The sequence below is a fragment of the Trichechus manatus genome, unplaced genomic scaffold, assembly GCF_000243295.1.
Source record: "Trichechus manatus latirostris isolate Lorelei unplaced genomic scaffold, TriManLat1.0 scaffold00049, whole genome shotgun sequence".
In the NCBI taxonomy this organism is placed as follows: Eukaryota; Metazoa; Chordata; class Mammalia; order Sirenia; family Trichechidae; genus Trichechus; species Trichechus manatus.
The window spans coordinates 12,319,133-12,344,298 of record NW_004443985.1 but is presented as its reverse complement, the minus strand read 5'-3'; the positions used below and the strand labels follow the sequence as shown (position 1 = coordinate 12,344,298).

The following is a 25,166-nucleotide window of genomic DNA, read 5'->3' as shown; positions in this document are numbered from 1 at the left end:
GATCTGAGAACAAACAACATCAGACCAGAGGCTGAATTTAGGACTCAGGATTGTACTAGCCAGATACCAACATAGGAAATGAACTCTTAAGGACTATCCAAAACCAAATAATTACAACAGGGATCCAGAGAGGTTAATCTGTAAATGACAACAGCATCAGAACAATAGAAGAGGGAAAAAACAGTGTGGGTATAGAACCTTCTAATGGAGAGGACAATAATTTTTTTTTTTTTTTAAATTTTTAAAATTTCCTTATTCTGATTAGAAAATCTAAATGACTGAAACAGACTGTAATTTCTGGCCTGTTGTTAGTCGCCATTGACCTAGGATCTTAGTAGTCATGATTTGATTCTACTACAGAGACATCTCCGGGAGTCTTCAGGGCCCAGTTGAGAAGCAGACACTTTCCTGAAGCTTCCCTTGTCACCTCTCCAAATGTGAACCCTCTATATTGGTCTCCGTGGCATTTAGCTTCTCTCCCTCTTAGTTGTGGCTGGGGTAAGATATGCTTACCAAACCTCATTGCCTTTTCCTTCTAGGCATGTAGTTGGATCTCACTTCCCAGCTCAGTTTCAGTTAGGTGAGTTCAAAATGTGGGTGAAGTGATGCATTCAGTTTGAAGCCTGGCCCCTAAAAGACCTCCCACACAATCCTTTATGGTCTCTCTCATCCCTCCTCCACTGGTTGAAAGCAGAGGATCCCAGTAAACCAAAACCAAACCCGTTGCCACTGAGTCGATACCAACTCATAGTGACCCTAGTAAGGGTATCCAAATGCACCTCATGCACAGCCACCACCTGTCTGTCAGTGGAGGCTCACATGTTGCTATGATGCTGAACAGGTTTTAACAGAGCTTCCAGACTAAGACTAGGAAGAAAGGCCTGGCAGTCTACTTCCAAAACTCAGCCAACTAAAACCCTATGGATTACAAGAGTTTGATCCTCAACTGATCATGGGGACTGGGCAGCGAGGGACTGACTTGACGACAGCTAACCAACAACAAGGGTATGGAAAGTCACAAGTGGAAGGATCCTGGGTACCAAATGTCTGAGTGGAAACTGACAAAAACACTAGAAAGTGACGTGAGTGAGAAATCTTTATTGTATCAAGCCGCTGATATTTTCTTAGCCTCTGCGGGTATAGTATTAAAACACTGAGATTTTGTGATAGTATTCTACCCTGATCAATATATCGAAATGCTTGTTACATTTTAGTTATTTGTAGTATTTGTCATATTTCTTCTATTTGCCTAGGGTGATGCTTTTGCATAATAGAGATTCAATATGTGATTTGTGATTTAAAATGTCATCCTATGTTCAGAGCTTATGGGGGAAAGTTTCTAGAGTCAGCATTAGATGAGAGGTGGTAAGAGCTGCAAAGAGGGTAGTCAAACTTTCCAAGGAAGGTGCTGGAAGGTGAGTGCCCAGGGGCTGCTGTCAGCAAGGCAGCACCCCCAGGACCTAACTCATAGCACCACCACTAGTAGCTACAGCTGGATGTTACATCATCAGTGGTCAGGGGCTTTCTTAAAAGAGAAAGGCTGTCCCCTGCAGGAAACCAAGATGGCCCGGAATCTGAAGACTTCCTCTTCTACCAGGCTGCCACAGAGAGGAAATCCATGTCAAAATGTATTCCTGAAATTATAGCATTTTGGAGCCTCAGGTGACCTTGGAGCTTATCTACTGATGCTGAAGCCTCTATTTTATGAGAAAGCTGAGACTCAGATGCAAATTATCTTCCCAAGATTCCTGACCCAACACTGAAATTTTATGTGCTACAGATCACTTTATGTGCTACAGATCTCTGTAGGTGATCCAACACTGGAATTTTATGTGATATATCTGTTTATTCCTTTAGCTTACAAAATAAATTTTTAAAAAAGAAAAAATAAAATAAAAATGGGCAAAAAAAGTTGTTTAACATCATTAGTCTTTGGGGAAAAACCACAATGAGACACCATGTCATGCTCATACAAAAACCAAACCCACTGCTGTCGAGTCAATTCTGACTCACGGTGACCCTATCAGGCAGAGTGGATCTGCCCCATAGGGTTTCCAAGGAGCAGTTGTGGATTCAAACTGCTGATCTTTTGGTTAACAGCCAAATTCTTAACCACTGCACCACCAGGGCTCTGTCATACTCAGACATTGCCGAGAGGAATGTAAAATGATACAGCCACTTTGGAAAACGGTTCGGCAGTCCCAGAAAAGTAAAACAAACAGTTACATATTGAGGACTTCAGCTCTAGGCTCAAATCCTATGTGTGAGTTTTTAGGCCCAACCATAAGCAATTGCAAAGCTTTGTCTGGCAGGCCTCAAGGGGTGAAGTTTCCCTCCCCACAAAGGCTTCCTATGGTTTTCTGAAGGGAGGTCCAGTCAAGGACTCAGGAGCATCCCAAACTCAGTCCCACCAGTCATGCTTATATGCATATCTGCATTTCTAGCCCAGGTCCCTGCATTCAGAGTCCTTCTTATCAAGGGCTTGGCTGAGCTACTTCCCAGGTGCCTTCACTAAGACCTCCTTATCAGGGGAGCCTAGGCTGAGCAGGTCTTGCATCTGCAGGTGACACCTCTGGACACTGATAATGAATAGTTACACACATTGTAAAAATATTAAAACCTGGACAGGAAGGATGTACACCAACTTCAAGGTAGTAGTTACCTCTGGGAGGAAAAGGAAATAGAATGGGGAGGAGCCTTCATATTATTTCTTTTATATTTTTTTCTTAAGTAAACATACTAAAGCTAGAATGTATCAAAACTTAATGTGCATAAATGAATGCCTGTTATACTTTCAAACTATTTCATATGTAAAATAGTAAATAATGGTTAGCTCTAGGCTGTGGGGTATTACGTGATTTTAATTTTTTTCTTGACACATTTATGTATTTTTCAAATTCTCCCAACCAACATGAATTTTTTTTATAGTTGCAAATAATGTGTTTTTCAAAAATGTATTTCTGTCAGTAACTTCACTTAAGCAGAAAGCTATAAGCATGTTTTTATTGAACTAATATATGTTTACAAAAAACAAATGAAGCAGTATTAAAATCTCATTTTTGGGTAAAAATCTCCACAGGTAGATCAGTGCTGAGAAATGCTTTTCTTTTTTTCCAATGCAAGACAAAATTTAAAGGCTGAAATCCAAGTAATTACAGCTATAATAGTTATTCCTGCCGCTTAAGGTCCTTTTGAAAACATGACCTTAAATAAACTAAGATTATCGGAATGTGTTCACTTAAGCTCTTATAAATTACTTGTAATTATCTTGTAAATTACTCTGTGTAGAGGTGTATCTCACAATTAATAGACTTTTAGAGCTGGAACATCTAATTCTGTGGTTTTCAAAGATTTTCTAGAATTCTCTCTTCATCTTAAATAATGTACAGAAGCCCAAAATAGAGTAGAGATCAAAACAAAAGTGCTTTGCTTGAAGTAGGCGGCTGAGTCTTGTCCCTGCATGCTCCACAAAATATGCCCTCTCTCACACCTTTAACCTCTCTATCCATCAATGCCTCCTTCAGCTCTGAAGACAATTATCCTCAATTCTCCTGGTTTTAACCATAACCCTCATTCTTGCATTCCTTGACAGGACAGTTTTCTCTACTGGCTATTGCCATATGGCTCTGCCTACCTTTGCTTGCCATCGTTTCCCCACCCTCTGCAGTCTTGCCTCGGTCCTTAACAATCCCGTGAAATCACTCTTGGTAATCATTGACTATCTGCAAATCCAAGGGATATTCTTCATTCCTTTACATTGAACCATTTGAAATCACCGTATGAAAACAACAATTCTTAATACTTGGCCTCTCTGCAGTACTGGATGGATGCTGTTGGCCTTGGAAACTTTCTCATGTGTTGTCTAGTTTTTCCTTCTTTATATCTCTTCTCTGCCCAATCCTTCTAAGCTCTTCCTCTCCCTCTGTCTACCCCTTAAATGTTGGGGTTCTCCAAGGTCTAGCTCAGCATTTATCTGTTTCCCACTCAGTTCCACCAAGATGCTGATGACTCTATGTCTTCTCACCAGCCATGAACTCCCTCCTGGGCTCCGGAAACATATGTAGGTTGCTTATTAGATGTGACAACTTTGCTATCTCAAAGTCACCCACAAAATTGTGACATATTTTACAATACTACACATATATTTAAGGACATACTTCTGTTCTTAAAAGAGTTCTGAAAAAAACAGGAGAAAAATTAACAAGAGGTGGATCTTGCATGGTAATATGCCATGATCTGAGGAGTATGATTAATTCAACTCTATGTCCTGGAATCTAATATACGGGAGGAAATAAATTTTAATTTAAAAAGGATAAATGGTGGCTATTTTTTGGAAGGACTGAAAGGCAAGACAGTAACTTAGTCCCATAAAAAAATCCATTGCCATTGAGTCAATTCCGACTCATACTGACCCTATAGAACAGAGTAGAACTGCCACATAGGGTTTCCAAGGAGCAGCTGGTAGATTCGAACTGCCGACCTTCTGGTGAGCAGCTGAGTTCTTAACCACTGTGCCACCAGTACTCCAGTCCCGTAAATATCTTCTTTTCTTGTACTTGGGTTGCTTTTCTCTGTCTACTGGTTCCTTCTCCAAGGCTATATTAATCAGACCCTTTGAGACTACAAGGAAGAAATTATCCTGGGTGATTATCAGGGAAGCACATGAGGGAACAGAAAGAAGCACTGCTGGTTCTCTCTTATCTGTCTAGTTACTTGAGATCCCAGAGATTCCCAGGCTTGAATATGGGGGTAGCCTCAAGAACTACTAGAAAAATTGCTCAGCAGAGTTTGGGATGCATCCAGAGTTCTGAGAGCACTTGGCAGTAATGTTTCCAATCCAAGTACTATATTAATAATCACATGTAGGCAAGACAGTAATTCCTAAAGAGGTCTGAGAACTCAGGAAACTTCTCCCTCTTCACTGCCTGATGATGCCTTTATTTTGCTCCTTGCATTCTAAGGAAAAGATTGTAAGCTAATGATCCAAGGATTAAGTTGGTTGTTTTCTGTTCCATAACCAACAATCTAATTTCTAACAGAACTGGCCAACGGTGGCAGACATATGAAAAGTAAGTAGTAATTCATTTTAGGAGATCAGAACTACCTGACTCCCCTCCCTCACACACACACACAAAAAAAGACAGAGTACAAGAAATTAAAAACTACAGGCCAGTAACCCTCATGAACATAGATACAAAAATTCTCGGTAAAATATTTTCATACCAAGTCCAGCAATATATAAAAGAATATTAAGCCATGATTAAGTAGAGCTTATTCTGGGAATGCAAAGTTGGTTCAATATTCTAAAATCTATCACTGTAATCCACTGTATTAAAAACACAAACCCACAGCTTTCAAGTCAATTCTGACTCATAGTGACCCTACAGAACAGAGTAGAACTGTCCCATAGGGGTTCCTAGGCAGTAACCTTTATGGAAGCAGACTGCCACATCTTTCTCCAGCTGAGCAGCTGGTGGGTTTGAACCACCAACCTTTTGATTAGCAGCTGAGCACTTAACCATTGCACCACAAGGGCTCATTATCCACGGTATTAACAGTCTAAAAAATTTTTTTAAAAAAGGCATGATACTATCAATTGATGTAGGAAAAGCATTTGACAATATTCAAATTCAATTCATGACTATAACTCTCAGTAAATGAATGGAAAAGAACTTCTCAACTTGATAAAGTACATCTAGAAAAAACTACAGCTAATATACTTGATGAATATTTAATGTTTTCCCCTTAAGACTAGAGGGAAGGCAAGGATATCCACTTTTACCACTCCTATTCAACATTATACAGGAATTCCTAGCCCGTACAATAAGGCACTTCCATGGGTGTTGAACACCCACAGAAGCAGCAGCCAAGAAATCAAATGATACGTTGCATTGGACAAATCTGCTGCAAAAGACCTCTTTAAAGTGTTAAAAAGCAAAAATGTCACCTTGAAGACTAACGTGCATCTGACCTAAGCCCTGGTGTTTTCAAATGCCTCATATGCATGCGAAAGCTGGACGATGAACAAGGAAGACCGAAGAAGAATTGACACCTTTGAATTATGATGTTGGCAATGAATACTGGATATACCATGGACTGCCAAAAGAACAAACAAATCTGTCTCGGAAGAAGGACAGCTTGAATGCTCCTTAGAAGTGAGGATGGCAACACTACGTCTCACATACTTTGGACATGTTATCAGGAAGGACCAGTCCCTGGAGAAGGAAATTATGCTTGGTAAAGTAGACGGTCAGCAAAAAAGAAGACCCTCACCAAGATGGATTGACACAGTGGTTGCAACAATGGGCTCAAGCATAACAACAACTGTGAGGATGGCGTGGGACCGGACAGTGTTTTGTTCTGCTGCACATAGGGTAGCTGTGAGCTGGAACGGACTCAGCGACACCTAACAACAACAACAACATAATAAGGCATGAAATCAAAAAACCCATTGCCGTGGAGTTGATTCCAACTAATAGTGACCCAACAGGACAGAGTGGAACTGCCCCATAGGGTTTCCAAGGACTGGCTGCTGGATTCAAACTGCCAACCTTCTGGTTAGCAGCCGAGTAAAATGCATACAGGCTTGAAGGAAGAACTGAAATTGCCCTTATTTGTACATGACATGATTGTCAATATAGAAAATCCCAAAGAAACTACAAAAAAAAAAAAATCTAGAACTAATAATTTTTATCAAAGTTTCAGGATAAAAGGTGAACATAGAATAATCAATTGTATTTCTATATACTAGTAGTGGACAATTGGAAACCAAAATTTAAAACAATACCATTTACAAAACCTCCAACAAAAATTTAACACTTAGATATAAATCTCACAAAGCTTGTACAGATCTGTAAGTTGAAAACTACAAACTGCTGATGAAAAAAATTAAAGAACTAAACAAATGGAGAGGCATACCATGTTCATGGATTGGAAGATTCAATACAGTTAAGATGTCAATTTCTCCCAAATTAGTCTATAGATTTAATGCAATTCCAGAATAGACTAAGCAATTTTTCAAAAGAAGAATAAAGTTGGAAGAATCACACTCTCCAATTTTTAAGACTTACTCTAAAGCTACAGGAAGTAAGACAGTGTGGAATTGGTGACGGCATGAACAAAGAGATCTCTGGAACAGAATAAAGAATCAAGATATAGACATACACATATATGATCAAATAATTTTTGACAAAAGTGCAAAGCAATTTAATGGAGAAAGACTAGTCATTTCAACAAATGATATTGGAACAACTGAACATTCATATGAAAAAAACCTCCACCTTAACCTCACAGCTTATACAAAAAATAACTCAAAATGTATCAGAAGTTTAAATGTAAAATATAAAACTCTAAAACTTCAAGAAGATATATGAGAACAGCTTCATGATCTGGAGTTAGGCAAAGAATTATTAGACTTGACACCAAATGGGTACTCCATAAAAGAAAAAATATCAAAACAAAAATGTTACTGTCTTAAGCCATTGAGATTTAACGGCTTATCTAGAATAACAGCTACCATTACTTACTCAAACACTTGATGTATTATCATCAAATTTTTAAATAAAAGGTGTTAATTTACATAGAGTATTGGAGATAACAAGAACCAATGTATAGGCATTAACATTCCAGAAAAAGCGTTCTTTCTACTAGTTGTTAGTCAGAAGTAGCATAATCTTCAATTAAGAAAAATAAAATATAATCACATAGCCAAATTTTGTCTTTATAGATGATGTAGGGAGAAGGAAATTAATTCTCTAAAAAAGCACTTTCCATTTTAAAAATAAAGTTGCAATATACTATAAGAACATAACACTGAGAATTGAATGTTATTACCAAAAATCAATTAACAAAAAAGACCTGTTGTTCTGGAACTAAGAAAAGACATTAACTAGCATCGTATTGAACATATGACAATGCTTTTAATAACAGATATCTAAGAGTTCCACCAAGATCCAAGATTGAATTATGACCCCATATTTGTATCCACCTCCAACCAGCCTCAAAATCGTGATACCTCTGGGAGTAGCTTCCAACCCTCAAAGCTAGATGTTCACAGGTAATTAAATTTTTTTAATCCTCCATCCTGTACTTAAAGTCCACCTTGACCCTGATGAGTCTGTCTAGATTGTTTCCTAATCTGAGCCATGAGCCTATCTCTGATGACCCACCCACTGCCATTTAGCAGATTCCAACTCATAGCGACCCTACAGGACACAGCAGTACTGTCCCATTGGGTTTCCAAGACTGTAACCTTTACAGAAGCAAATGCCACATCTTGAACATCTACCAACAACACTCACTGGCCTGACACTACACTACATAGAGATTCCAGTTTGGTGGCCCAAAGTTGTTGATCCAAATTTATCTATGTTATTTATTTTATTGAATGAACACGTATACTACTTACTATCAACCAAGGAATATTCAAAACACTTTATAAATATTCACTTACTTAGTCTTCATAATAATCATAAAAACATGATTCTGACTCATATTGACCTTATATGACAAAGCAGAACTGCCCCACAGGGCTTCCTAGGCTGTAATCTGTATGGGAGCAGATCATCAGGTCTTTTCTCCTGCAGAGGGGCTGGTGGGTTCAAACCTCAATCTTTCAGTTAGCAGCCAAGTGCTTAATCATTGCACCACCAGAGATCCTTGCTTAGAAGTCTGAATTAAATGATTAGAACTCTGAAGAAAGAGAAAAGAGATTTAGAAGAAAAGACTTAAAAAGAATCTTTCAGTATTTAAGAAGAATTACTAAATGGTGGGTTGCAACCAGCTGCTTTGTACTGCCAGTAAAAACCCAAGAGAATTTCAAGGCATAAGAGAAGGACTTTAATTAGACATTTAAAAAAAAAAAAAAAAAAAAAACCCTTCTGGTTTTTTGGCTAAGAAATGTTCATAGGCCCAAAACAGTGAAAAGAATTTATAAATCACCGTCTTTAGAGACCTTTTCCCCTTTAACTTGTCATGAAGATGGTGAAGAATAAAATGGATGAGTACTTATTAAGTCTTGGCTCCAGAAAAAGGATGTGTACTTGATGTTCTTTTCCAGATTTCTCTAATCCTATTGTTTCACGGTCTCTATTAAGAGGACCATTATTGGTATTAGGTGCCATCGAGTCAATTTCGACTCATAGTGACCTTGTGTACAACGGAACAAAACACTGCCTGGTCCTGCACCATCCTCACAATCATTGCTATGTTAGATCCCATTGTTGCAGCCATTGTGTCAATTCATCTCATTGAGGTTCTTCCTCTTTTTTGCTGACCCTCTACATTACCAAGCATGATGTCCCCTTCCAGGGGCTAGAAGGGACTAGTCCCTTCTAATAACATGCCTAAAATAAGAGAGATGAAGTCTTGCCATCCTTGCTTCTAAGGAGCATTCTGGCTGTACTTCTTCCAAAATAGATTTGTTCGTTTTTCTGGCAGTCGGTGGTATATTCCATATTCTTCACCAACATCATAATTCAAATACATCAATTCTTCTTTGGTCTTTCTTATTCATTATCTAGCTACACATGCATGTGAGCTGATTGAGAACACCACAGCTTGAGTCAGATGCACTTTACTCCTCAAGGTGACACCTTTGCTTTTGAACACTTTAAAGAGGTCTTTTGCAGCAGATTTGCCCGATGCAATGTGTCTTTTGATTTCTTGACTGCTGCTTCCGTGGACACTGCTTGTGGATCCAAGTAAAACGAAATCCTGGGCAACTTCAATCTTTTCTCCATTTATCATGATATTGCTTACTGGTCCAGTTGTGAGGATTTTTGTTTTCATTATGCTGAGGTGAAAGCCATACTGAAGACTGTGGTCTTTGATCTTCATCAGTAACTGCTTCAAGTCCTCCTCACTTTCAGCAAGGAAGGTTGTGTCATCTGCATATAGCAGGTTGTTAATTAATCTTCCTCCAATCCTGATGCTACGTTCTTCTTCATACAGTCTAGCTTCTCAGACTGTTTGCTCAGCATACAGATTGAATAAGAATGGTGAAAGGATACAACCCTGATACACACCCTTCCTGATTTTAAACCACACAGTATCCCTTTGTTCTGTTCAAACAACTGCCTCTTAGTCTATGTACAGGTTCTGCAGGAGCACAATTAAGTGTTCCAGAATTCTAATTCTTCACAACGTTATCCATAATTAGTTATGATCAACACAGGTGAATACTTTTGCATAGTTAATAAAATACAGGTAAACATCTTTCTGATATTCTCTGCTTTCAGCCAAGATCCATCTGACATCAGTAATGATACGCCTCATTCCATGCCCTCTTCTAAACCTGGCTTGAATTTCTGACAGTTCCCTTGATGTACTGCTGCAAATGCTTTTGAATTATTTTAGGAAAATTTTACTTGTGTGTGAATCAATACAATTTACAATAGCTTCCAAGAAGAAAAAATACTTAGGAATAAATATAACCAGAGTCTTAAAAGACCTATACAAAGAAAACTACAAGACACTACTGCAAGAAACCAAAAGAGACCTACATAAGTGGAAAAACATACCTTGCTCATGGATAGGAAGACTCAACATTGTGAAAATGTCAATTCTACCCAAAGCGATCTACAGAAACAATGCAATCCTGATCCAAATTCCACTGGCATTTTTTAATGAGATGGAGAAACAAATCACCAAATTCATTCAGAAATAGAAGAGGCTCTGGATAAGTAAAGCATTACTGAAGAAGAAGAAAAAAGTGGGAGGCCTCACACTACCCGATTATAGAAACAATTATACCGCCACGGTAGTCAAAACAGCCTGGTACTGGTACAACAACAGATACATAGACCAATGGAACAGAATTGAGAATTCAGACATAAATTCACCCACTTGTGAGCAGCTGATATTTGACAAAGACCCAAAGTCCGTAAAATGGGGAAAAGACAGTCTGTTTAACAAATGGTGCTGGCATAACTGAATATCCATCTGCAAAAAAATGAAGCAAGGCCCATACCTTACACCATACACAAAAACTAACTCAAAATGGATCAAAGACTTAAATATAAAATCAAAAATGATAAAGATCATGGAAGAAAAAATAGGGACAATGCTAGGAGCCCTAGTACATGGCATAAACAGAATACGAACCATAAGTAACAATGCACAAACACCAGAAGAGAAACTAGGTAACTGGGAGCTCCTAAAAATCAAACACTTATGCTCATCAAAAGACTTCCCCAAACAGTCAAAAGACAACCTACAGACTGGGAAAAAAATTTTGGCTACAACTTATCCAATCAGCATCTAATCTCTAAAATCTACAAGATAGTGCAAAACCTCGACAACAAAAAGACAAATAACCCAATTAAAAAATGGGCAAAGGATATGAACAGACACTTCACCAAAGAAGACACTCAGGCAGCTAACAGACATATGAGGAAATGCTCACAATCATTAGTCATTAGAGAAATGCAAATCAAAATTACAAGGAGATACCATCTCACCCCAACAAGGCTAGTATTAACCCAAAAAACACAAAATAATAAATGTTGGAGAGGTTGTGGAGAGTCTGGAATACTTAGAATGTAAAATGGTACAACCACTTTGGAAATCGATTTGGCACTTCCTTAAAAAGCTAGAAACAGAAGTACCATACAATCTAGCAATCCCACTCCTTAGAATATATCCTAGAGAAATAAGAGCCATTACATGAATACACATATGCACACCCATGTTCACTGCAGCACTGTTCACAATAGCAAAAAGATGGAAACAATCTAGGTGCCCATCAATGGACGAATGGGTAAACAAACTATGGTATATTCACACAATGGAATACTACACAACGATACAGAACAACGATGAATCCCTGAAACACATCGTAACATGGATGAATCTAGAAGGTATTATGCTGAGTGAATTTATTCAGTAACAAAAGGACAAATATTGTATAAGACCACTATTATAAGAACCCAAGAAAAGGTTTAAACACAGAAGAAAACATTCTTTGATAGTTATGAGGGTGGGGAGGGAGGGAGAAAGGTATTCACTAACTAAACAGTTGACAAGAATTATCTTAGGTGAAGGGAAGGACAACATACACTACAGGGGAATTCAGCTCAAATGGACTAAACCAAAAGCTAAAAGTTTCCTGAATACAGCCAAACACTTCGAGGACAGAGTAGCAGGGCTGGGGTTCTGGGGACCATGGTTTCAGGGGACATCTATGTCAATTGGCTTAACAAAGTTTATTAAGAAAATTTTCTGCACCCCACTTTGGTGAGAGGCATCTGGGGTCTTAAAAGCTAGAGAGCAGCTATCTAATATGCATCAATTGGTCCTCGAGCAAAGGAGAATGAAGAACACCAAAAACACAAGGAAAATATTAGCCCAAGAGACAAAAAGGGCCACATAAACCAGAGACTCCAACAGCCTGAGACCAGAAGAACTAGATGGTGCCCGGTGACCACCAATGACCATCCTGACAGGGAACACAACAGAGAGTCCCTGATGGAGCAGGAAAAAGGTGGGGTGTAGAACTCAAATTCTAGTAAGAAGACCAGACTTAATGGTTTGACTGAGACTGGAGGGACCCCAGAAGACATGGCCCCCGGACTCTCTGTTAGCCCAAAACTAAAACCATTCCCGACGCCAACTCTTCAGACAAAGATTAGACTGGACTATTAATACATAAAATGATACTCCTGAAGAGTGTGCTTCTTAGCTCAAGCAGATACATGAGACTAAATGGGCAGCTCCTGTCCAGAGGTGAGATGAGAAGGCAGAAAGGGACAGGAGCTGGTTGAACGGACACAGGAAATCTGGGGTAGAAAGGAGGAGTGTGCTGTCACAGTATAGGGAGAGCAATTAGGGTCACATAACAATGTTTGTATAAATTTTTATATGAGAAACTAACTTAAACTGTAAACTTTCACTTAAAGCACAGAAAAAAAAATTCTAACTCACAAAGAAAGACCAGACTTACTGGTCTGACAGAGACTGGAGAAACCCCGAGAGTACGGCCCCCGGACACCCTTTTAACTCAGTACTGAAGTCACTCCTGAGGTTCACCATTCAGTCAAAGACTAGACAGGCCCATAAAACAAACAATAATATACGTAGCTCAACCATGTATATAAGACTGAATGGGCACACCAGCCCAGGGGTAAGGACAAGAAAGCAGGAGGGGACAACAAAGCTGGATGAATGGAAATGGGGAATCCAAGGTTGAGAAGGGGAGAGTGTTGACACATCGCAGGGTTGGCAACCAATATCACAAAACAATATGTGTATTAATTGTTTAATGAGAAACTGATTTGCTCTGTAACCAGTCATCTAAAGCACATTTTTAAAAAAGTGGAAAAAAAAATTTTACTTGTGTGTGATATTCACAATATTGTTCAATAATTTCTGCATTTGGTTGGAACACCTTTCTTTGGAATAGGCACGTATATGGATCTCTTCCAGTTGGTTGGCCAGGTAGCTGTCTTCCAAATTTCTTGGCATAGATGAGTGAGCACCTCCAGCACTGTATCCATATGTTGAAACATTTCAGTTGGTATTCTGTCAATTCCTGGAGCTCTGTTTTTCACCAATGTCTTCAGTGCAGCTTGGACTTCTTCATTTAGTACCATTGGTTCTTGATTATATCCTACCTCCTGAAATGGTTGCATGTCGGCCAATTATTTTTGGTGCAGTGACTCTGTGTATTACTTCCATCTTTTTCTGATGTTTCCTGCATTGTTCAATATTTTGCCGACAGAATCCTTTGATATTGCAGCTCAAGAATTGAGTTTTTTCTTCAGTTCTTTCAGCTTCAGAAATGCCAAGCATGTTTTTTCCTTTTTGGTTGCTAACTCTAGGTCTCTGCACATTTCATTATAATACTTTACTTTGTCTTCTGGAGCCGCCCCTTGAAATCTTCTGTTCAGTTCGTTCACTTCATCATTTCTTCCATTTGCTTTTAGCTGGTCTACATTCAAGAGCAAGTTCAGAGTCTCTTCTGACATCCATTTTGGTCTTTTCTTCCTTTCCTGTCTTTTTAATGACCTTTTGTTTTCTTCATGTATGATGTCCTTCATATCATCCCACAACTCAATTGGTCTTCGGTCATAAGTGTTCAATATGTCAAATCTATTCTTGAGATAGTCTCTAAATTCAGGTGGGATATACTCAAGGCTGTGCTTTGGCTCTCGTGGACTTGTTTTAATTTTCTTCATCTTTAACTTGAACTTGTATATGAGCAATTGATGGTCTGATCTACAGTTGGCTCCTGGCCTGATGACTGATGGTATTGAGCTTCTCCACCGTCTCTTTCCAGAGATGTAGTCGACGTAGCTGAGGAAGAACTGATGCCTTTGAATTATGTTGGCAAAGAATATAGAATATTGAATATGCCACGGACTGCCAGAAGAACGAACAAATCTGTCTTGGAAGAAATACAGCCAGAGGGCTCTTTAGAAGCAAGGATGGTGAGACTTCATCTCACATACTTTGGACATTTTATGAGGAGGGATCAGTCCCTGGAGAAGGACATCATGCTTGGTAGAGGGTCAGCGAAAAAGAGAAAGATCCTCAATGAGATAGACTGACACAATGGCTGCAAAAATGGGTTCAAGCATAGAAACAACTGTGAAGATGGCACAGGACTAAGCAGTGTTTCATTCTGTTATATATATATTCATTAGAAGTGGGAACCAACTCAATGGCACCTAACAAGAACAACAAAAATAACGCCTAGGATACTGATCTTCAAGCATTCCATTTCATTTTTGACAGCTTCCAATTTTCCTTGATTCATACTTTGTACATTCCATGTTCCAATTACTAATGGATGTTTTCAGCTGTTCGTATTTTGAGTTGTGCTATATCAGCAAATGAAGGTTCTGAAAGCTTTACTCCATCCAAGTCATTAAGGTCAACTCTATTTTGAGGAGGCAGCTCTTCCCCAGCTGTATTTGGAGTGCCTTCCAACCTGAGGGGCTCATCTTCTGGCACTATATTAGACAATGTTCTGCTGCTATCCATAAGGTTTTCACTGGCCAATTCTTTTTCAGAAGTAGATTGCCAGGTCCTTCTCCCAAGTCTGTCTTAGTCCGGAAGCTCCGTTGAAATCTGTCCATCATGGGTGACCCTGATGGTATTTGAAATACTGGTGGCATAGCTTTCAGCATCACAGCAACGTATAAGCCCCCAGAGTACAAGAAACACACAAACTTTCAGACTAAGACAGATTAGGAAGAAGGACCTGGTGGTCTAAGAGGACCATAATGGCAACCAATTAACTGTAACTATAGTGAGGAGTCTGAGCAACTAAACAAATGGATTGCACTCACCCCATGATTACACTCCAGCAATCAAACGATTATCAGGCACTGCCTACTCTCAGTCACAAACACAAATTAAATTCAGATCCAACAGCCGTGAAATTTCTAATTATATATGTACATCAACTGCCATTTGTTTGTCTGTAGTGATGGCAAAAAAAAATACATATATATGTATATACACATATATAGGTTGACATCACCCATTTTTTAGCTTGTATTCAAGCCAAATATCACCAGTTTTAAAATTCAAGTATATGACTAAATAAATTATGGTGATTTATCAAAGAAGGACAATACAATCTCTCAATTATAGTATATAATTATACAAATAGCTTTCTCTAAATATAAAGTCACATAAAAATGTGTACTTTTCCTCCTTAACAACAGACTGATAAAAAAGCAATTAAGCAACTTTCCAGCAAACACTGGATAGTCTTTACACCAGGTAATAGACCCTCTCAGACAGAATATTCTTTATCTGCATCTGACTTACAGTTATTACTGTCACATCTATTTGTGAATGATCATTATACTGTCTGCCTCGTATTGCTATCTTATTTGCAAAGTCAGTGCAGGCAGTGGAGCCAGACCTATGGGGGGCAGAAAAACTCTCCATGTGAAATTGTGAAAGAAAAAAATTCTCAATTCCATCTAACTATGAGGAAAACCTAAAAACAGCTGTCAGGAACTGCTTTAATAACTTCCAACTATTGGCATAGAAGAGTGTGTACAGTAGGACATGGGAAAAAATTAAGTTTGCAAAGATAATTGCCACGGATTGAATTGTGTCCCCCAAAAAATAGGTTTATCAATTTGGCTTGGCCATGATTCCCAGTATTGTGTGATTGTCCACTATTTTGTCATCTGATGTGATTTTCCTATGTGTTGTAAGTCTTACCTCTATGAAGTTAACGAGGTGGGATAGGTGGCAGTTATGTTAATGAGGCAGGACTCACTCTACAAGATTGGATTGATTGTATCTGGAGCCAATCTCTTTTGAGATATAAAAGAGAGAAGTGATCAGAGAGACAGGAGGACCTCATACCACCAAGAAAGCAGCACTGGGAGCAGAGCATGTCCTTTGGACCTGGGTTTCCTGCACAGAGAAGCTCCTAGTCCAGGGGAAGATTGAGGAGAAGGACCTTCCTCCAGAGCCAACAGAGAGAGAAAGCCTTCCCCTGGAGGTGAATTTGGACTTCTAGCCTACTAGATTGTGAGAAAATAAATTTCACTTTGTTAAAGTCATCCACTTGTGGTATTTCTGTTACAGCAGCACTAGATAACTAAGACAAAATTTGGTGCTGGGAGTGGGGTGCCACTCTAACAGATACCTGAAATGTAGAAGCCGTTTTAAAACTGTGAATGGATAGAGGAGAATTGTTAACACCAGAGATGGAGCAGATGGTGAGAAGCAGCAGCAGAGAACCGGCAGCAGGAGAACCAGGAGACTACCTCTAAACAGTGCTAGAGCCGACCCATGGAGCAAGAGAGCTGAGTGCCACTGCGCAGGAGGCTTCTGGTGGAGTGGGGTGCCTCCAGGTACTTATTGGTGGAGATACAGAGCTTTAGAACACTTGCCCCAGCAGGGCAGATGCAGGCTTGAGGACCAGTGAGCCAAGAGGCCAAGGAGCCAGGAAGCAGAAGCTGAAGAGACAAGGAACACAGAAAGCAGAGCTGCCTCAGTCTGAAAGAGTATGGCCAGGACCTCTGGGATTTCAAAGGGTGGAGCCATGGCCTCTGGTATTTCTAACGGTAGAGTCACCACTCAGATGGACTAGGAGAACATTGTGCCTAAAGCCAAGGGAGCAGAGCTGCTGTCCCAGTGGGCCTGGAAGGTGGAGCTGAAGCCCAGGGAGAAGAGACCTCCACTCAGAATCTGGAGAGTGTGGCCAATACCTAGAGTCTAGAGGGCAGGGCCATTGTGTAAATGGTCTCAGAGAACAAAGGATTATTTGCAAAGCCTTGAGAGCTAATGGAATGTGTTCTGCTGACTTGCTTGGCACCTGTTATCCCTTCTTTCCCTCCAGTTTCTCCCATTTGTAATGGAAATGTCTAGCTTGTGCCTGTTTCACCATTGTACTTGTATTCTAGATTTCACAGATGGAGAGGAATTTTTGGATTTTGGACTTGGAGTTGATTTAAGGCTGTTGCTATGATATGATGGGGTGAATATGTCTTACATGTGGCAAGGACATGAATTTTGGGGGGTCAAAGGGTGGAATGTCATGGATTGAATTCTGTCCCCAAAAAATATGTGTATCAATTTGGCTAGGCCGTGATTTCCAGTATTGTGTGATTGTCTACCATTTTGTCATCTGATGTGATTTTCCTATGTGTTGCAAATCCTACCTCGATGATGTTAATGAGGTGGGATTAGAGACAGTTATTTTGATGAGACAGGACTCAATCCACAAGATTGGATTGTGTCTTGAGCCAATCTCTTTTAAGATATAAAAGAGAGAAGTGAGCAGAGAGACAGGGGGACCTCATACCACCAAGAAAGCAGTGCCGGGAGCAGACTGCGTCCTTTGGACCCAGGGTTCCTGTGCTGAGAAGCTCCTAGTCCAGGGGAAGACTGATGACAAAGACCTTCCTCCAGAGCCAGCAGAAAGAGAAAGCCTTCCTCTGGAGCTGATATCCTTAATTTGGACTTCCAGCCTACTAGACTGTGGGAAAATAAATTTCTCTTTATTAAAGCCATCCACTTGTGGTATTTCTCTTACAGCAGCACCAAATGACTAAGACAAGAATGGAGAGCATCATGCCTTCAGCTTCTACCTGGCATGTACAAAGACTTTGAGGCCATCCTACAATCATGTCCACAGTGTAGCAATCAGGACTTTTCAGTGTAGGTTGCAGTGGAGGCTGTAGGTGCCCTGCCCACATCCCCTGATTCTTCTTCCAAGCGCACTAGCCTGATTTCCAACTGCTTGAAGGTTTGTCTGAGGATATTCATTAACCTCTTGACCTTCTCTGCCTACAGCATGACAGGCCTCAAGGGCCGATGAATTAATGTACCCAGGGAACAGCCCTCACCCAGTAACTGATAAGAGCTGGTGTATAAATACCCCCAGCTCTCTCCCTTTGGGGGAGAGAACTCCAAGTTACATGTTTTACACTAGCTCCCATGCTCCTGAGCAGGGTGAGCTCTAGCTGCCCACAGTGATAACTTACTAGCTGCCTATCCTTCCCTGCCTCAACTCCCTACTCTCCTACACATGTTTCCTAGCATCACCTCCAGTACAAATCATTTGTACTTGAATCTTATGTCAGGGTCTTTTTCTAAAGGGACCTAAACAAAGAGATAAGTGAAAGTAACCCAGCAAGCTTAGAGGAATTCGCTGGTGGGCACCTGTAAGAATAGAAAGAGCAAAGCTACAGCTGAGTCTTGGGGAAAAATGGTAACTAAGTACTGGATATTGCTAGAACTCTCTGATTTTCTGTGTGCTGACCTTATTCTCTCAGACTAGCCTCCTCCAGGGCTAGGAACATGGCCACCCAACACTCTGTGGTCTCTTGCCTCCCAGCTTCTGCTCGTTACTGAGCCCCTGCTCAACACATTCTCGGGAAAGAATTCCAATTGTCCCAGCTTCAATCAGAATTAAGGAGACACTCCTAATCATGTCATTTTTGGTGTGCTAGGACAGGCTGTGATGTGCTAGGACAGGCCACCTTGGGACAAGTGCCAAGTCTGGGCAAACCAAATACGGTTTGGGGAGGTAGATCTCTAAAAAAGATAAAACTTAGTAAACTAGCTAAACCATGTACTTGGAGTGGAGTGGGGGGAAGAAATATTTCCCTGAAGAATGGGGTTGTTGCTCCCAATATAAAAAGAGCTAATATTTACTGAATACCTGATATACTCCAGATAGTACTGCTATCTAGCTAGCTAGGTATCCATCTTTTTTTAAATCTGCATAACACATAACACCCTTATGGGGTAGGTACTATCATTAAAAAAAATAAAAAACTTGTTGCCATTGAGTCAATTCAAACTCATAGCGACCCTATAGGATAGAGTAGAACTTCCCCCATGGGGTTTCCAAGGAGCAGCTGGTGGATTCGAACTGCTGACCTTAACATTCCAGATGAGAAAATTGAGGCCCAGAAAAATTAAGTAACTACCCAAAATCAAATAGGAAGGCACAGATCCAGGATTAAATCCAGGCAGTCCACTTCTAGAGTCTACACTATGTCATCCTAGCCCATAAGGCAAAACCAGACACCACACTATGTTCTCTCACCACTGCTGTTCTGGGGCTCTGTTTACTATGTTTATGGATGAAGTAGGCTTTGTTATAAAAATTACAAATGAGTTCAGAGGAAATCAGGTGAGGATGGGCTGGGCAGACTGTGAGGCAAATGCGTAATTGGGGAAAAGATAAAACCCTCTTGGAAAACTAGAGTGGTATGACCATATTAGCTAACATATGTAAAATCTTTAAAATTTAACCCCTAAAACGTGGATTCTGGAAGAATCTCTTTTGTGAAAATAAATGTTTTTAAATGGTTGACTGTTGCCAACGTGTATTGAAGCTACCCAACGGTCACATTTTCTCAAATATTTATTCTGACATTTTATTATAGGCCATAATATTGTCACAGTTTGAAACTTTATTGTTTTGTTTTTAATATGCATTAAAAGAAAACCCTTCCCCAAAGGGCAGCTTGAATTTCAAAGCAGCGGACTCCCAACTATTACCCTACCATTTTAGAGAAAACAATTTCTGGCCTTTCAAAAGAGGGTTTTCTTTTATTGGCATTATGTTATTGCTTCTCCTAGGATTGTTACGGACATTCGGAAATGTCAAGATTAAAAAATTAATATTAGTATAGAGTATCAGTAGAATTAGCTAAATAATAATGAAATGAATGTTAAAATCACAGGTTGATGAGAAGGGATATATGATTGTCAAGGTCACTTGGGATAACTCAGACGTAAGATTAATACAAGTAGACTATGCTACTACAAAATAACCAAATTATTTCTTAATTCCTTTATCACTCATATGGTATTTTGGCAGTCATATTTCCCTATTGTTTATATCCTCCAACTTCCCTCACTCTTTCCTTTCTCTGTTTACCCACATCACTGTTATCTTTTCTCTTCTTCCTGAATTCTGACCTCCTGTTACCATTTTGAAGGAGTACTGGTGGTGCAGTGGTTAAGCACTTGGCTTAACCCATCAGCTGCTCTGCAGGAGAGATGTGGCATTCTGCTTCCATAAAGGTTACAGCCTTGCAAACCCTACGGAGCAGTTCTACTCTGTCCTATAGGGTCACTATGAGTCAGAATTGACTTGATGGCAATGGATTTGATTTTGGGTTACCGTTTTATCACTCAGTCAGACTTACTACCAAGCACATACTGTCATAATGTCTGAATCTGAGGAAAACATAAATCATTTTGTGTAATCCTTAAGAAGTCACAGAATGTGGCACAATCATCACACAGGAAAGCATAGCACCCTATGTCCCCACTACCTTCAGGCTTCAACTCCAGTTCCGCAGCGCTAACAGGTCCCCATGCTACCTGTGGCTTTCTGTATTACTCCTGAGAACCACCTAAGAACACCTGAATGGGGCTCATTACAAGCCACGGAGGAGTTTCTAATCCCTGATCCTTCTACTCTTGACTGATTACTACTTAGGGGTATGTGGGTGTGTGTGTAGGGGTGTGTGTGTGTGTGTGTGTTCCCAAATTAAATTGCATTCTCCTTGTGGGGAAAGACTAAGCTATCTGCTCCTGACAAGTAAGTGCTGGATACCTAAGTAAGTCACAGGTAAAATGCAGGACACATACATCTGTCTTTCCTTCCCTTCTTCAGTTTCTTTTTTCGAACTTCCAAAAAATAAAAAAAGAAACAGCACTTCTACTAAATGACTGTCAGATTGAGAGATACTCAGCGATTCTACAATGCCAAGAGGAAAATTCCAGGTCTCTCACTATCCCGGCATAAATTCCAGCCTAGACAAACTACAGCTTCTGCTCTCCCCTAAATATGCTGAGAATATTCAGAATAGGAGTATTTTATTTGAAGGAAGGAAGATTTAAGTTACACAATTCTAAAAGACACTCAGGGGATGTACCAGTGCTGGAGACATACAGAAATTGACCGCCTATTGTACAGAGGAAATAAAGGCGTTGCACACGCCACGGACGTGGTGGGGCCCTAGTCTACCTGCGCCCAGGCCTCGGGTGTCCTGGGCCCAACCCCGGAGTTCCTCAGCCTGTCAGTTTCCCATTCATTGTCTCAGCTCTGACTGCACCCTCCTTTAAAGTGAGCACAATGCTAAGTTTCCTCTGTAGAGAGTTCTGGAAGGACACTACAGAAGGAAAAGGCCCCCTGAAACTTCTGGCATGAGCCTGGGGTAGGCAGAAAAGGCGTGAGATTTACTTCCAAAAATCAGCCAAGGAAAACCCTGTGGAAGGATCACAGCGGTAAGATCCTCAGCTGATCATGGGGACGGCACAGGACCAGGCAGGAATTCCTTGCGTTGTGCATGGGGTCTCCACACATCGGGGTGACTCAACAGCAGCTAACGACAACAACAACATCCAGTGGAACCTGCCCCAGTCACTGGCCCAGAATGCGGTCCCTCTGAAACCTGCAGCCTCAGCCTGGTGTAACCTTTCTACACCCTTCCCAACACAAAAACCAGAGCGCCCACACGGCTCACACCTCTGAAGGCCTCCGGCCTGTGCAGGGCCTGGACTTACCCTCCACTCCTTCCTCTGTGTGGCCTACGTGCTCTGAAGGCCCTCTGCCCCCAGGCAGCCGGACTCCCCCCTACACACCCACTCCAGACTGCTGACCCCAGCTCTCCCACATGCACTGCAGAGGGCTACTTCTGCTTGCCCAGCAGCTCCAGGCCAGCGCCAGCCTGGCCGGTCCAGTCCACGTGTCACTGGTAGTGGGCTGAACCACACTTTTTTCCAACGAGGTCTTAAACCATTCCAGGTGCGCCCTCCCTGGAGTACTCTCCCTCAGCCCTAGGGTGCCATGGAGAGTTTCCTAACATCAAACAGTTATTCTTTTATCATAGTTAATAATCACTTATATTAAATTTCCCATGTTTGACTTACAGTGTCATTTCTTTTTCCTGATTGGACCTAGACTGCTACACTTCATGCTGAGGAAATTTGGGGCTAAAATGTCCAATGTCAGTGTGTAAAACAGACTATTTCTCTGTATCACAGCTATTGACCCCTGAAGCCACTTAGGGAGCTATGCTTATCTTTGGCTGAACGATAGTGCTATACCACGGTTTACTGGGTATGGCCACAAATTCTGGATGGCTCCTTCCATCCAGAGGTCATCCATTTCCCAGTCCCTTGAATTTGCATTGGCTTTAACTTGCTCTGCCTAATAGAATGTGACAGAAGTGTTAGGTGGCTTCCAAGCCTAGGCCTTAGGTACTCTGCAGCTTCCACTTTTGCCCTGTGGGAACGTTGCTTGGACAAGGTCATGTAAATGAAAGGTTACATGGAAGAGGGGCCTAAGGGGCCCCAGCGAAGAGTCAATACCGACTTCCAGATACACAAGGCCATCTTGGACCTTCCAGCCCAGCCAATAATTCAGCTGAACGAGTGAGCCCAGGAGAAAACAGAGGAGCTGCTTGCTCAGCAGAACCACATAAACTGTTGTTTTAAGCAGCTCAATTTTGGAGTTATTTATTATAAAGGAACACCAGGAAAAAAAAAACAACACCAAACCCATTGCTGTCAAGTCGATTCCAACTAACAGTGACCCCCATGGGACAGTGTAGAACTGCCTCATAGGGTTTCCAAGGCTGTAATCTTTACAGAAGCAGACTGTCACATCTTTCTCCGGCGGAGCAGCTGGTAGGCTCAAACTGCTGATGTTTCAGTTAGTAGTCGAGTGCTTAACGATTACACCACCAATAGAGGGACCAAATATACATCTTCGCAGCACCAAATAATTCTTCTGAATTTCTTACTTAATAAATTAATTTGTAATAAGTACATGAGGATACTTCTTTTGACCAGCACCCTTCCCTCCAAGAAGAACATGTGAAAGTAAGACATCTGACTATTCTGTATTCCCACTTACATCTCCTTCCAACAGGAAATACGGAATACATTAACAATTTTGGTAGGAGATGTTTAAAATGACAACACAGACAAATAACAAATATATATGGAGAAAGAAACCCAGTGTTTACGGATTGTCTTGTCTGTTTGCTAGTTTCAACAGATTTAGACAAAAGATACATAATCGGCAAAAAAAGATTCTAACTCCATAACAATTAATGGATTGCAAAGGAACCCTCAAAAAATGCCAAAGAAGAGTTACAAATGTCTCATTTCATCAAAATATAAACACTCATTTACTTTGTAAGCAACCCATTTTATAAACATATATCTCAGTATATACGTCATTATTCATTCAGTCAGTCAACGAACATTTATTCACCATCTATTATTTGCCAGGTGCTGGGATAAAGCCCTTTCCCTGACCTTGAACGTTTACAGGTGGAAAGAGAAGAAAGGAGTCATATATACAAGTAGGTGCAATAAAATGTTCCAAGTGTCATGTTGGTTAGTGTGTCTACTAGTTCATTCACAGATTCATTCAACAACTATAACACACCTAACATGTGCCAAGGATCATTTCAAATTATAAATTATACAAAAATTCCCCATGAGAACTTTTTCTAAACACACATCATGTTCCACGATTCTATACACATATATTACCTGGGTAATTGTGGAAAACTTAATAAAAATAAGTTTCCTTCTCTAATATCTTCTTTCCATTGTAAGCCAAGAAAAGGCATGAAAGTCCAAACCAGTTAAGTATGATGTTGCCATAAAATAATTGTCCTTACCAGGAATACAGGATCGTTCCAACAACAGACGTGAGTTTACTGTTTTCTTGTTTTTGCTTTGCCAGGCCAAAGTCAGCTACAATTCACAAGACAAAGCAATATGTTATTATTATATTTTCCCAGAATTAGCATTGTTCCTTAACTCTTGACATTCTGCACGATAATTATTGCAATTCACAACAGAAAGCTCTTCTTTTTACATCTGTCAATATGTCCCATGTGCCAACCTTCCACATCATTCCCAGCCTTAATTAATGGCACATGTACATTATGCCATTATGGCATGCATTCTGACATAAAGAGGTTTATCATAAAAAAAACTATTAAATCTTGCTGACAGTACTTATTGAAGTTGTGATTCTGCTTTTCAGATTATCCTTTATAATTTTCAAATAAATGGAATGAATCTAACAGTTTTGGCATACGGCGGTCACCACCTCATAAGGCCAAAAGAAAAACAAGGTAAGCCTGAATGACCAATAAGAAGGTCTGCAAACCTGAAATTAAATGGCCTCTCTTCGTACTAAGTCACACAAAAAGTAAATATGATGTTCAGAATCATCTCAAAACACTTATATATGAACAAAAGATCATGATTTTTACTTAGTACATCAAATATTTATATTTAATATTAGCACTGGTTGTACTTCTCAAAGCACCTTCAGATACTTCTCTTTTTAAAATAACTCAACAACTTAGGTCCAAGTGGGGAGAAGATATTCTTCATACCCTCATGGTGCAGATTTACCATCATTTTGCGAGTTTAATGACAAGGATCACAGAAAAAGACAGTGCTGAGCCAGGGCCAGAATTCAAGTTGCTAAATTATAATAGGTTTGATGGTCACAATATGACTTTGTAAAGTGTGTCAGACACTTATGGGATTTCACTGCAATGACTTTTCATAAAGTATTTGATTATTTGTATATACACCATGTCATTCAGGTTGAAAATATTCTAAAGTAGTTTGCCTTCAAAATAATAATCATTCACATTATTAATAACAATACCTATTTATCAAACCACAAC

The 25,166-nt window shown here is 40.1% G+C and overlaps 1 protein-coding gene across 1 annotated transcript in view; it reads right to left on the bottom strand.

The window, feature by feature from the left end:
• Window positions 1-25,166, bottom strand: part of NEK10 (NIMA related kinase 10) — a 214,370-nt gene that overhangs the window by 112,096 nt on the left and 77,108 nt on the right. Inside the window, 1 exon segment of the mRNA XM_004377369.2 lies at window positions 24,138-24,213. Within this exon segment, the coding sequence (XP_004377426.1) occupies window positions 24,138-24,213 (76 nt within the window).